We start from the raw sequence: 14,155 nt of genomic DNA on the forward strand, positions 1-14,155 counted from the left end.
ATTATTTGAAATTTATCACGACAAAATGCTAATTTAATGCTATTAACAGGTAAATTAGTTATTTTACTAAGAATATACTGGAAAAATCTAGCAACATTTTTTAAAAACTTCATGTATTACTTTAGCACAAGATGTTGTCTGGTGAAAAAGAGAAAAACCGCTACCTGCTTGCCTCTCTTCTTTAAATTTCTCTAAAGGTTTAGAAAGGACAGAAATATGTATGTTTATGCCCTGCCCAAGGGTTCAGTTATATTTAGATCTTTAAAGTGATAACATCTAGTTGTGTTCTGTTTTGTTTAAAATTAAAGTTTGAAATTTGTAATTCTGTAATTCTTAAATGTTCAATACTACGCGTGTTCATTTTGAAGATATAGTGCAATTGTATTTATACGAATATCATAAAGTATGAAAGAGAGAGAGAGAAAGATGAAAAGATATATAATTTTGTAAAAAAGAAAATGGTGGCTTATTTAGCTAATTGTGTATTTGTTTCATAATTTTCAGGTTATTGATGATATTTCCGGTTCGGTTACATTTAGTGTACCGGAAAAAAATGTCACAACTATTCAATGTGAGAAACCCGAAGAGGAGGAGAGCGATGATGAATTGGAAATACATGGTAAAAGAAGGTAAGTTATAGGTTGATAGAAAAGTGAATATCAATAAAATGGCTAAGATCCAAATTGCAGCAAAAAGTTGATACATTTCTTATTGTTATAGAAAGATCTGAGCTTTCCCTTGCACAATACGGACATTGTTTAGAACATAGACGAGTTTTAGTGTTCAAAATGTTTCGATATTAACAATATTTTGACATAGTTTTTATATATACGAAGTAAAAAGAAATGCAACTCCTTACTTGTATTCCTAACAAATCGTTAAGGTTTGAATTAGTTTTTAATTGAATTGAAAAGTCATTATTATTACTGCAATTAAATGTTAATGTAATTATTTTATAGTTATTGCGAATTAGAAATCACAAGTATTAAATATAGCAACTATTCAATGAAGTTTGAAATGTGAACATTTTTTTATTAAGAGAATTCCCCACAAAATATTACAAATTCAATTAAGTGCAAAATATGTCTTCAATTTTATCTCGGGCATATGAATGAAAAGATCAAATTACACACATTCGCCAGCAACAAGATGATGATGACAGTTGTACGAAAATTTACTTTGTGAGTGTACAAAGAAAATAATTTATTAAACTTAAAGTCAATTATACCCTACACACTTTAAATTTGTAATTTCAAACAGTTATTTCTTAGTAACCTTACGCTTTACTCTTGGCATTACTCTGGTTCTGTGTTATAACTTCATCTTAGTTGATAGAAAGTAGGGTTCTATAGTTGAAACGAAAAGTCGACTTTTCGACTTTTTGCATTTAGTTAAAAGTCGACTTTTCGACCTTTCGACTTTTTCCATCTTATGAAATGTCGATTTTTCGACTTTTCGACCTTTTTCATTTATTTAAAAGTCGACTTTTAGACTTTTCGACTTTTAGTATTTTATAAATGGTCGACTTTTCCGACTTTTCGACTTTTTTCGACTTTTTCCGACTTTTCGACTTTTTGATTTTTTACGACTTTTTGACTATTTTCTATTTATTTCGACTTTTTCGACTATTTTTTTACTTTTTTTCGAGTTTTTCCGACTATTTTAGAGTTTTTGGCCTCTTTTCCACTTTTTTAAAATTTTCGACTTTTCGACTTTTATCGACTTTTTCCGACTTTTTCCGACTTTTTTCGACTTTTCTCGACCTTTTTCGACTTTTCGACTTTTTTCGACTTTTTCCGACTTTTCGACTTTTTCCGACTTTTCGACTTTTTGATTTTTTTCGACTTTTTCGACTATTTTCGATTTATTTCGACTTTTTCGACTATTTTCGACTACTTTTTTACTTTTTTCGAGTTTTTCCGACTATTTTAGAGTTTTTGACTTCTTTTCCACTTTTTTAAAATTTTCGACTCTTTTCGACTTTTTTCGACTTTTCGACTTTTTTCGACTTATCGACTTTTTTCGACTTTTCAACTTTTTTCGACTTTCCGATTTTTTGACTTTTCGACTTTTTTCGACTTTTATTTACAAAGTCGACTTTTCGACTTTTTTCATAGACGATAGTCGAGTTATCGACTTTTTTGGAACAAAATAGTCGACTTCGACTTTTCGACTTTTTTCGACAAAAAGTCGATTGTTCGATTATTCGAAAGTCGATTTATAGAACCCTAATAGAAAGTCAACAAGATCATTCGAGTATTCGAGACTTTTCTACCGACACCGACTTTGATTCAATTTCGCAAAGTTTAATAGAGAGATTGAAAAATTTGTTACTTTTTAAAGAGAGACATGCTGAATGTATTCTAGCAGCTTCCATCTATTTTATGTAAAAAGCTAGGAACTATAGGGGTTGTCGTTGTGATCTTGTGTAAAAGAATCCTCTCAGAAAAAAATGAAAAAATACTGTTCTAAAATCTCATAATTACTGATGGTCCTTATTTGATTTTTTAATTTCAGGAATAGTAATATCTGGACCATCTGGATTTAGTGTGTATTAAAACTTTTCATAACCAACGAATGCGCAATCACGATCAGTTGTAAGATCTTAAGATCACTGATGGTCCAAGAGATTTTCAAAATCTTTTACTTAAACTTTTATTTGTTGTATTTTGGATAACAACACAGAGGTCTTCAGTAATTTAAGCTCTCATAGCTACATTCAGACATCATCTAAATAATTCTTTTATTGAGGAAGAATTTGTACTTGAACTACTATATAAAAGTTCAAGCACCTATGACACTTTCGCTAATGTTCGCTTTAGTTCGCATTGAACATCCATCCTCCCTGATCTTATATGTTTGTCCTGGATTTAATCATTCTCAGTCTGAATTGATCTCGTTTTATTGAGGAAGAATTTGTCAATTTTAACTTGAACTACTATATCAAAGTTCAAGCATTGATAACACTTTCGCTATAGTTCGCATTAAACTTCCACCATCCCTGATCTTCATTAGATCGCTTTAGATTAGTGCATATCAAGTGTCTGTGAGTTAATGATATATGACACCGATTTAATCGTGTACATATATCTGCCCTGGTTTTAAACATTCTCAATCTGGATTGATCTCGTTTTATTGAGGAAGAATTTGTCAGTTTCAATTTGAACTACTTTATCAAAGTTCAAACTAGATGACACTTTCCCTAATGCTCGCTATAGTTCGCATTGAACTTCCACCGTCCCTGATCTTGATGAGATCGCTTTAGATTAAAGCATATCAAGCATCTGTGAGTTGTTAATATATGACACGGATTTAGTCGTGTTCATAAAGCTGCCCTGGTTCTAATCATTCTCAGTCAGAATTGATCTGTCTGTCAAGCAGAAAATCACTGGCTATGTTTTTGGTATTTTGTTCCAGGAACTTGACGCATTGATCCACCATTGACTCCATCTTTGCCGCTTCTTTAGAAGTGTGTATATCAGTAGTCTATTTGATGGTGATCTTAACATTTCCAGACACTGGTTTAATCGTGTTCACAAGCTTGTTATAGTTTGGATCAGCCTCTGGCCGTGTTGACCAGATTTCTATAGCAGTAGTATTCTGTATTTCCTCAGAATTGATTTGATTGCCATAATGGTAATATTCAGTTTTTCCTATACTTTCGTCTGTCAAGGAGGAAATCACTGGCTATGTTTTTTGGTATTTTGTTCAAGGACCTTGACGCATTGATCCACTATTGACCACTACTGCTTCCTTAGCAGAATGCACATCATTAGCCCATGGGATGGTGATCTTAACAGTTGCAGACACTGGTTTAATCGTGTTCACAAGCTTGTTTTAATTTTGATCAGCCTCCGGCCGTGTTGACCAGACTTCTATAGCAGTCGTATTCTGTATTTCTTCAGAATTGATCTGATTGCCATAAAGGTAATATTTAGTTTTTCCTCATACTTCCGTATGTCAAGGAGGATGCATTGATCCACCATTGACCCAATATTTGCCGCTTCCTTAGAAGAATGTACATCAGTAGTCTATTTGATGGTGTTCTTAAGAATTCCAGACACTGGTTTAGTCATGTTCACATGTTTGCTCTGGTTTTGATCAGTTTCTCACCGTGTTGACCTGACTTCTTTAGCAATAGTATTCTGTATTTCGTCATACTTCAACATATGATATTGTGCTTCAAGTACGCTGGATATCGTATGTTTAGCGACAGAATATTTATACCGAAAAGAGATCTTGTATCTCGCGAGATTAGCTGCTTTTCTGCACTTCTTTCGCACTAGGGATAGTGGCCTCCGAAATCCATCCATATCGTTAGATGACTCTCTTCATCGGCCTCGTGTACGAGCATTTCTTTCTTACTAATGTCATGGCCGTCTGGTTGGTCGAGGTCCAAGTATTACGCATTTGTGTTTGACTTCCCACCCTTTCTTAAACATTCATCATAGCGCGTTTAAGCTGTTCATAAATTAAGAGTTGAATTTAATAATTTTTTTGTATAACAATTGCGGTTTTAAATCAAATAAAATAATTTCCTCACAGATTTTATTCTCCGACTTATAACAGACTACCACAGAACACACCCCCACCATTCATAAAATTGTATTTTGAGTATTTATGTCAGATTGTACAAGAAAATTATAATGTGAAGAGAGTGCCGTTCAAGCGTTTCATATACATACATTTAATTCGTTCATAATATTGCCGATGATGACGATGATGATGATGTTTTAAATATGTTGATAAATGATGTATAGTATTCCTACTTAAATGAAATAATTTACGCCTGTCTGCTACTTAAGTTTTAGTTATTTGTCTGTTTAGTAGTACTAAGTAGCAGCGATTTACTTATTTAGTTAACTTATGCTCAGTTTATCTACTACTGAGTGTTGTATTAAGAGAGTAAGTTTAATGATTTCAAGAAAATCAAATCAAATTATTCAGTATTATAGTGGATTTGAGACAGATAAGAAGCGTTATAAAAAAAATGTGACTCTACAAAAATGTAGTAGTTTTTTTCGTTTGAATTATTTTATTCTGCTAAAAAAAACAAGATCAGTTTAGTGTTTGAAAAGTTATTAATTACGTGAGACGCGAGTTATAATTATAATTTTAGTAAAAAAAATACCGGAAGAAAGTGGATAAAACGAAAATTTGCTATTTATATAGAAAAAATTGAAACGATTTGCGAAACAGAGTCATTCGTATTTATTAAATAATAAAGATTTTTCTAAAGAAAATCAAAAAAGTGTGCTGTTCAATCATTAAAAAGTTATATAAAAGTTGTATTATAAATTTATTCAAAAAAGTTAATAAACTTAAGTGAACTTCGCAAAAAAAACACGTTAAATAAAATTATTATAAAAACTATCATCAGGTTCATAATCAAGGTAATAATACACTGCAAAAAAAAAAAACTTTACAAACAAAAAAAAAAAAAACATGTTTTAAATAGGCTTAAAGATTAGCGTAATGTGGCGCCCTCTGTGTTGGAATTTATCTTTGTTATTTATATAGTAAGAGGTTAAGTCTTTGTCTATTGTTATTGCTATTCAGTTATCACTTATCTTAATCAAAAGTAGGTCAGGTTCTAGTAATGATTCCTTGGCATACACAACTTTTCACCAGAAAATAGTCACAGAAAGTCTTCCCTTGTGTAGATCAAAGCTTTTCTGCTGCCTAATATTAGTTCCCTCCGGAGGCATGTTACCTTCGTGAAATCTTCATTTTGGTGTTATTGCAATATCCCGGCAATATTGCAATAACGGGACTATAAACTGATGATGATCAGATGTATCCTCGGCCTTTCCTTGGAATGATTCGACATGGGGTCAAACCAAAGCACCTGGGAATCTGGCCAGTTGCCCGCACGACTTTGTCCCGGCTGGTCAGTTGGCTGAGGTTACTTCCCAGATGTCACTGGGTTATCTGACAGAGCAACTTATGCTGAAGTCCTGAACACATTGATTATCTCTTACTCTTTGCGTAGTAGGGCGCCAGTATAGGTTGGGAAATTTCCAGTTTGACGCTTGGTATTTGCCTTTCATTCTCGAGACTAATACTGATTTAGAAGACCTTTTACTTCAGGGTAGATCTCTGTGCTATTGCATCTCAACAGGATGTATAATGTTTCATGCTACGCGACTTATGTTGCCCGCACGACTTTGTCCCGGCTGGTCACTTGGCTGAGGTCACTTTCCAGATGTCACTGGGTTATATGACAGAGCAACTTATGCTGAATTCCTGAACACATTGATTATCTCTTACTCTTTGCATGGTATAGGTTGGGAAATTTCCAGGTTGATAATTCGTAGTTGTCTGTCATTCCGGGAAAGACTCCCCTGCCAGACAGTAGACTAATACTGATTTAGTAGACCTTTTACTTCAGGGAAGTTCTCGGTGCTGTTGACATCTCAACAGGATGCATATTGTTTCATGCTATGCGATTTATGGTTGAGGCCCACCACACAACTTTTCGAAAGCCTTCCTTACGTTATCTCTACATACAGAGGGATCCTGTTTTATTGGCTGGTTATTTCGGACTACCAAATACATCTCTAGGTGCTGTTGTCGAAGCAAAAGAGTCATCTCAGTAGTGTGGTTGCGCGGGTTTTAAGCGGTTAAGGAATGTACTGGAATGAGTCATTAGTTGATGAGGATTGCATTTTAAATAATGCAATCTTTCATAACATCAAAAAGGTGGTCACCCTCAGGCGTAAGATTGATTTCATCTGATGTTGGGGTCGACCCTACTATAGACTTTAGACCAGTGATTGCTTTTTCCTTGTCAGGGTATGCATTGGGATTGATCTCATGCTGCTTGTCTTTCCGCAACGAGACTGCTATGGCAAGGGATTAGATAGCTCGAGTACTTTAGCAAAGTGCTTGTACACATACCGGCACAACCAAGTACAAAAATAGTCACCTGATTTCTTCATAGAAGCATTCAGGGGCGCGTGGTAGACCGTTCGCAAGTCTACCCAGTGGATGAAAAAGACCATCGTGAAATATGGCCTTCAAGATAAGTATTCACGTTGTTGTTCTTGCCTAATGCTAGACATTCTTTCCTAATGCTAGTCATATACAAACCCCTTAATGTTGTCAAACGCTTTCTCAGAATCCGTAAAAAATTTAGGTGGAGTTCGGAGCAAAGTGCTTGTACGTGGACCGGCACAACCAAGTACAAAAATTGTCACTTGATTTAATCAGAGATATTCACCTTCTGATTAATGTCAATTATATACATATAACCCCCATTAATGCTGTCATAGGAGTTCAATTCTCTGAGTTTTAATTTCTTTAATTGCCTACAAAAACTTTTTCTCTCAGTGTAGTAGAAATACAAATTTCCATAAATGTATATTTCTTATCAATTTTCTAATTTATAGTTGTTGCAAAAAAAATTGTTGGGCTTGTTTTGATTTTTATTTTACTTCAACCGCACACAAGTAATTGTTTCTATTTTTTTCATTCTAATTTAGATAATCTTTCACGTTATCTGACAGTGTACATTTCTGTTATTCCATCAAATTTCTAATAATTGTAATTGTTTTTATACTTTTTTTCCCTAAAAAAATTAGTTGATTTTCTATTTAATAATATACTATACAATTTTTTTTAATACAACATTTTTTTATTAATAAAAAAAATGTTTTTATGGCGAAGTGTTCAACTGTAAATAAATATTTATTTTATATTTGCTAAATGAAATTTTATTTTAAAGGTTGTCATTGTTATTTAAAATATGTTGTTTATCTCATTTTTTTTGAAGTGTTATAAAATTCCTATTAAATGTATAATAATAATAAAAAAAAGAAAAATTTAACAATAGTGAGATGAAATTGTATTTTATGGGTTTAAGGAGGTTTATTTTTTTATTTCATTTAATAAATTTTAAAATATATCTAAAGCATATGAGGAGAGCAGTTGAAAATTACGGTAAAAATGGTCCTTCGGTTTGATTAATGTTAAAGAGATTAGAAGTGTTGCCAACTGCTTAAGTGTTTGTTGAGTTTTAAAGTGTGACCTACAACATAATCTTTAGATAATATTATCAAACATGCTTAATAAATCGTAAATACGATTTTTTGTGAATAAAGTGAATGCTTTTATTAGTTTAAATTTAACTCAAATTTTCTTTATTATAATTTTATTTTAATGTAAATTGTTTTAAATTAGACCTATTTACAATATATGTATGTATGTTTGCAAAGAGGTGTTAAAAATTCCGTTTATGTAAATATGCAATAGTTGTCCTATATTAACTTTATAAAGGGGGCCAGATATTATTAAAATCTTAATAAACTTTACATTATCAATCAGTAAACTGTATAAAATAAATTTATTTACTCAACAAAATTTAAACTTTTTTTCGCTTTTAAGCTTTTTCACTAATAGAAGTTTGTTATATTCTACCAAGTGCCATAGTTTGTACAGATATCTTATCTATCATTTTGTTAAGGTAAATTGTGATTTATAACAAGTTAAAATTATAATTTTGATTTTTATTTATAGACATAATTTCAGTAAACAGAATGGAAATGATTCAGCGCTAGTTGAATGTATTCTATGAATGAAAGCCCGAAAAAGTTTAGGTCGTATTTTAAATAATGTTTAGTTAACGTTTTAGAATTGGACGAAAGTAACGATTGTAATGAAAATTTTCTTCATAAACTACAAGTTCGATTGCATGGTCTATCCGAATTTGGCACTTCGGATTACTGGCGACCTATACTGCATGGCAGACATCGCACCCGTGTCTTCTCTTGTCTACTTAGTTGTAAGATGACGTTTCTTTTTCCTTTTCATCGATTAGTTGGATTATCGGCAACTTATAATGGCATGGCAGATATTGTACCCATGTCTTCTCTTGTCTACCTATCATCTCTTTTCCCTTTTCATCGTTTAGATTATTCTCGGCTCGGCTTCACAAAGACAGAACTGACAAAGCCAATCCAAATAAGCTGGGCTTGGCTTTGTCAGCATATTGGTAGGCGGGGAGCGCTTTTCATCTTGGCTTTGGACTTAGACTTCAGTTTTTCCGGGTACCTGATTATCATTACCCCGGAGGTTGAGAGAAGATTCAATATATCTCCCTCCGGGTCATGTTTCCTTAATGAAGACCCCAAATTAGTGAACTACAATACCGGGATAAAGAGGTGCTACCACTACCTCTAGTCTGCCGGGACTATAAACTGGTGATGTCAAATGTATCCTCCTTGGAATTACTTGACGTGGGTTCGAACCAGAGCACCACATAGTCTGGTACTACGGGTGCTACAGTTGCCAGCAGTACTTTGTCCTAGTTCGTCAGTTGGATGAGATTCCTTCGGGATCCGCATAGTGGCTGTGGTTTAAACTCTAATTCGCGGGAAGGGTGCTTGGTTAAAGTATTGATACACAGTGAAATATAAATTTTTCGGGATAAGTTCCTGTTAAAGCTCCTAGTTTCTAGGTGCACGTTGAAGTGGGATGTACCATTGGATAACTTGTAACTGATGGATGAGAGGAATTCTGAGTTGTATCTGTGGTGATGTCGGAATGACAGAAGGATTGAGTTGTTTGAGACGTTGGCGTAGCTGTAATACCTTAATCTCTAATTTATCGGCGATTTTCATTCATAGTTGAGTGTGTTGGAGTTTACTCTAAAACATGCTCAACTTATCACAGTAGGTCCTTGTGGCCACTGAAATAAGTCTGATTAATTAAATATAGATCTCTGTTTTCGAATCACCAATTACATCCCTAAGTGCTGTTGCCGAATAGTGTGGAGGGTGACTTTAAGAGGTTCCGGAATGATGAGAATGTTTGTAGGGACGGAGCAATCCTCATAACATCAATAGGGTGTTTTCACCTGATGTTGGGTCCGCCCCTTCTATTGACTCTAACCAGTGATTGCCTCTTCCTTTATAGGGGTTTGATTGACACCTGTCATTCCCCACCGAGACTACTATGGCAAGAGTATGGATAGCTCGAGTACTTGAGCAAAGTGTACAAAAGTTGCCACCTGTGTGTAAGATACACATTGGGGCGGTGGTGAGTCGTCACAGAAGCTCAACCACTGGTTGAAAAAGACCACCGTGAAATAAGCCAATACGGCAGGTGTTCACTTAAAGCACTTTGACATTCATTCAATATATCTTTAGTAATGTCCTAGGATTAGCTTTATATGATCTCCTGCTTAGCTATGATGTCACTTATCTCCTCCATCATTTGCTCTACTTCATTCTTGTTGGGATTAGGTATGATGGTGTTCATACCTAAACCCAGAAGTCAGAAGACTAATCTGTTTTTAAAGGTTCTGGTTTCTAAGAACTGTCTACCGCGTAGCCTGTCTACCGCGTGGCGGTATTTAAAGACTGAGGTTTCTTCGAAATTTTCCCTCTATCAGAATCTGTATTCTATAATTGGCAATTGGTAATTATATGAAAAAAATTTATGAATATTGGATCCTCACATCCACTCTATATAAGCGTTAAATATTTGGTGAGATTTTGGATTCAATGCTTGAGTAATATATTGAAAAATAAGATTGTAGGATACTGTGCTAACGTTTTAGAACTGTCAAGTTTAAACTTCATCTGTGAACTGACTTTTGATTTATCAATGCCTCTAGTCCCGGTTAATCTGTAAATGTTCTCGATGTCAAAATTATTTTAACTGTAACAATTTAAAAAACTCATTATTATCATCAGTCCTTAAAGGGTTAAGATTATTTAGTAGCTGAGATAAAAGATTTGATTTACTAGCATCTCAGTGTTTATTTAATCTTGACTTTTAAAATACTCATTATAAAAAAACAATCCAAACACAAAAATGACAAACCCATACACTTAACGTTCAGAATATAAATTTTAGATTTTTACAAAAAAAGTAAAACCCAACTAAAACGGAAAATAATTTTTCTAAGAAAAATGCAATTCATTGATTTAATTACTTGCATTAGAAAACTAATTAAAAATTATTTCTTAGTCATATAACTAATTAATTAATAATATTTTCTACTTTTCCAGAGATCGTTTTCGTACCCGTCGAAGAGCCTCGATAGCCCCTCTACCGGCCCTGCGTTTGAATGACAAAGAAATGTTGGCTAGTGATTTCGATGCATACAGTTTGGCCAGTAATCAAGCCTCTATAACGAGTGTTAATTCTTTGGCCAGTTTGTTGAGAGAAAAAATGCAAGTAGGTTTTGGATTTAGAAATGATTTTCAGAGGGATTTTTATTAAGAATTTATATATTTTTTTCCGATTACAGGCTTTACCCACCATGATACGCAAAAAGAAACGTGAAACTAAAGATTATAAAATTAAAATCTTTGTGATTTTAATGTTTTTTATGGTGATATTTTTGGTGAGTATTAAGAAAAGATTTTGAAGATAAAAAGTTCTAATTTAGAATAGATCACTGTATAGTTTTTCATGGTAATATTTAAGGGGATATTAATATAGATCATTTATATGGATTTACAAGTTTGACGAGAGTACCAGGTGGTTGGCAATATTCCTAGTTATCAATTCATATTAGGCCAATTTCAATATTAAGATAAACTGGTCCCCGATATTTGAGCATTTGCTTATCAGTAGTACAGTCTTTCTTTTCATCATGTATAACATCCTCAGACCCTAAGCTTTCCATACTCTGCAAAGTGATGATTAGATCTTTCATATTATATTTCTCTTTGGAATATGGACAGTCAAAAGTTTGGATTTATTAGACTCTCTTGAAAACATTGTTCTCTCTTGCTACTTTTTTCTTTTTATTTAAATTTACCCCTGTTTTAGAAGATTTTTTTCTCTTTATTTCGATTTACCCCTCTTTCAGAAGATTTTTTCTTTTCATTTCATTTTACTAAATTTATAATTGACGCACTTCTTTCACTCTCTCTCTCTCTTTCAGATCGGTTTTGCTTATGTCGGTTATCAGCGTAAAATCTTAACCTTCTCCTACTTCGATAAAATCAAATTCAACTCGAAAGATCGTGTTCTAAGAATTCTCAATCATGACGAGGAAGAGGTTATCTCAGGACAATTGGGTAAAATGATTAATATGGATACACAACCGTTTCATTGTCTCGAAGATAAACGTAAACAGGATGGTAGTGTGTGTTTGGAATGGCATAACATTGCCCGACTCTATATGAATTTCCATGATATGGATGTATTTCGTTGTTACACTTTCAATTGGCAGGCACTAAATGAGGCCAATTTCCCCACCGATTGTTATGAGTTAAAGCGAAATAATGGTCTTTGGTTTGGTGGTGGCATAACGCGTAATATGAATTGGTCTTTGAGTGAGAGCGACTTTGATTTTGCTCCCTTCTCGAGTGGTGATGTAAAGGTACATCAGTTTGGCAATGGCATAAAGAGATATTTTATAAATTCCATTGGTGTAGCCATACAAGTGAGTGATAATACGCCGCTGCATATAGCAGTTAATAGAACAACAAATGAATTTTGTTTGAGAGCTAAAAATGATGATTATACTTTTGTTAATAAATTATCGGAATTGCCAGAGTTGAATTATAAAATTTGCACCACAGAAGATATGAAATCATTGCATATGTTAATGACTCAGCAGAGTTTATGGGATGGTTTGAAAGAAGCCGATATGAAGATATTACATTCCTTGATAGAAGAACCAGTTTGGCAAATTCCTCATCAACCAGCTGCGGGTTCATTTAATGAAACCACTATATATAATTATTCCGAAGATGTTATAGGCATGGGTTTTATGCGTTTGGGTCATATATTGATTAATGAATTCTGGCAGGAGTATATAGGAGATTTTACAGTGGATCCCAGTAGATTTCCTACTTTAAAGGATACCATTGATGTTTTACATCGTAGAGGTTTTAAAATCGTTTTCAGTATACAACCTTTCATTAGTACTGACAGTGATAATTTCAAAGAGGCTGTACGCAAGAAGCTATTGATCTATGAAAGACATTCCGAGAGAAGCATACCCGCCTTAACGCGCTACAAGAGTTGTTCTAGTGCTGGGGTTTTAGATATAACCAATAATGCTACGGTGGTGTGGTTGAAAGAGAAGCTGCAGAAATTGAAACAGGAATATAAAGTGGATAGTTTCTATTTGGATTTGGGTACTGGCTTTAATTTGCCTCATTACTATCAATGCCGTCAGACTTTGGATAATCCCGATATGTATGCCAAAATATTTACCGAAAGTTTGGAGACTATAGGTTTCATAGGAGTCTCTACTGCCAGCACAGTTCCTAAGCCTCCTGCTTTCCTTAGTACACCACCCATTAACTCTTCCTGGTCGGGCTTAAATGAAGTTATGTCCACGGTTTTAAGTTATGGAGTCATAGGTTATCCTTTCGTTTTACCCGGTGCTATAGGTGGAGATTATGGTTTAAATAGAACCATGTCTAAAATGTTGTCTTATTATTCCTTGGGTCAACCTGCCTTACCCGAACAGGATCTCTACATACGTTGGCTACAACTTATGACCTTTATGCCTTCCATGCAATTTAATCATTTACCCTCCGAATACAAAAGTGATTATATGACCGAAATCGCTAAAGAATTGACTACCATACGACAGAAATATGTTATACCTTTATTACTGAAATATTTAAGTGAATCTATGAATGAGGGTTTACCTTTAGTAAGGCCTTTATGGATGTTGGATCCTCACGACCCGGCCTGTTTGAGTATAAGCGATGAATTCTCGGTAGGAGAAGAAATGATTGTGGCTCCTATTCTGGAGCAAGATAGTGAAGAAAGAGAAGGTAAGGGACTTTGTTAGAACCCAAAAGGTCTTTTGAAATCTTATCATTTTTTATTATTTATTTCCACAGTTTATCTTCCTCAAGGCGTTTGGAAGGATGGCATTGATGGCTCTTTACGCAAAGGCAGCCGTTGGATACACAATTATAAAGTGGCCAAAGAGAAAATAGCATATTTTATAAAAATGCCCGATAATACTAGATTTTAGAAATTGTGATACACAAATTTATTTAATACTATAGTTTTAAGTATTATTATTGTTTTTTTAAAAACAAGATTTATCATTACAAAGAATGTATTTATAGTTGTGTAAGCTGTTAATAAGTAGTTAATTATTATTTGTAAAATAATTATAAAATATTGTTGATTTAATGAATTAAATATGTAAGTGAATATAAATTGA

The 14,155-nt window shown here is 33.7% G+C and overlaps 1 protein-coding gene across 2 annotated transcripts; it reads left to right on the forward strand.

The window, feature by feature from the left end:
- The first annotated feature begins 477 nt into the window (after window positions 1-477).
- Window positions 478-14,155, forward strand: LOC119611630 (myogenesis-regulating glycosidase-like). Of its 2 annotated transcripts, none has more exons than XM_037967260.1 (5): window positions 478-629; window positions 11,016-11,184; window positions 11,258-11,353; window positions 11,900-13,754; window positions 13,824-14,155. In XM_037967260.1, the coding sequence occupies exons 2-5, from the start codon at window positions 11,086-11,088 to the stop codon at window positions 13,958-13,960; spliced, it is 2,187 nt and encodes a 728-aa protein (XP_037823188.1). In that variant the 5' UTR covers window positions 478-629; window positions 11,016-11,085; the 3' UTR covers window positions 13,961-14,155. The 2 variants fall into 2 exon arrangements, with proteins under 2 accessions (XP_037823188.1, XP_037823189.1); XM_037967261.1 differs by lacking the exon at window positions 478-629 and adding an exon at window positions 4,928-5,393.

The sequence above is a fragment of the Lucilia sericata genome, unplaced genomic scaffold (genome assembly GCF_015586225.1).
Source record: "Lucilia sericata isolate MDLA Ls3-8-SP2 unplaced genomic scaffold, ASM1558622v1 Contig001498F_arrow, whole genome shotgun sequence".
In the NCBI taxonomy this organism is placed as follows: Eukaryota; Metazoa; Arthropoda; class Insecta; order Diptera; family Calliphoridae; genus Lucilia; species Lucilia sericata.

What these genes read in the sequence shown, in the direction of transcription:
- LOC119611630 (XM_037967260.1), top strand. Translation starts at nt 11,086, where the DNA reads ATGTTGGCTAGTGATTTCGATGCATACAGTTTGGCCAGTAATCAAGCC. An exon ending in TGTTGAGAGAAAAAATGCAA is followed by an intron (nt 11,185 to 11,257) that starts GTAGGTTTTGGA and finishes TTCCGATTACAG; the next exon opens with GCTTTACCCACCATGATACG. An exon ending in AGATAGTGAAGAAAGAGAAG is followed by an intron (nt 13,755 to 13,823) that starts GTAAGGGACTTT and finishes TTATTTCCACAG; the next exon opens with TTTATCTTCCTCAAGGCGTT.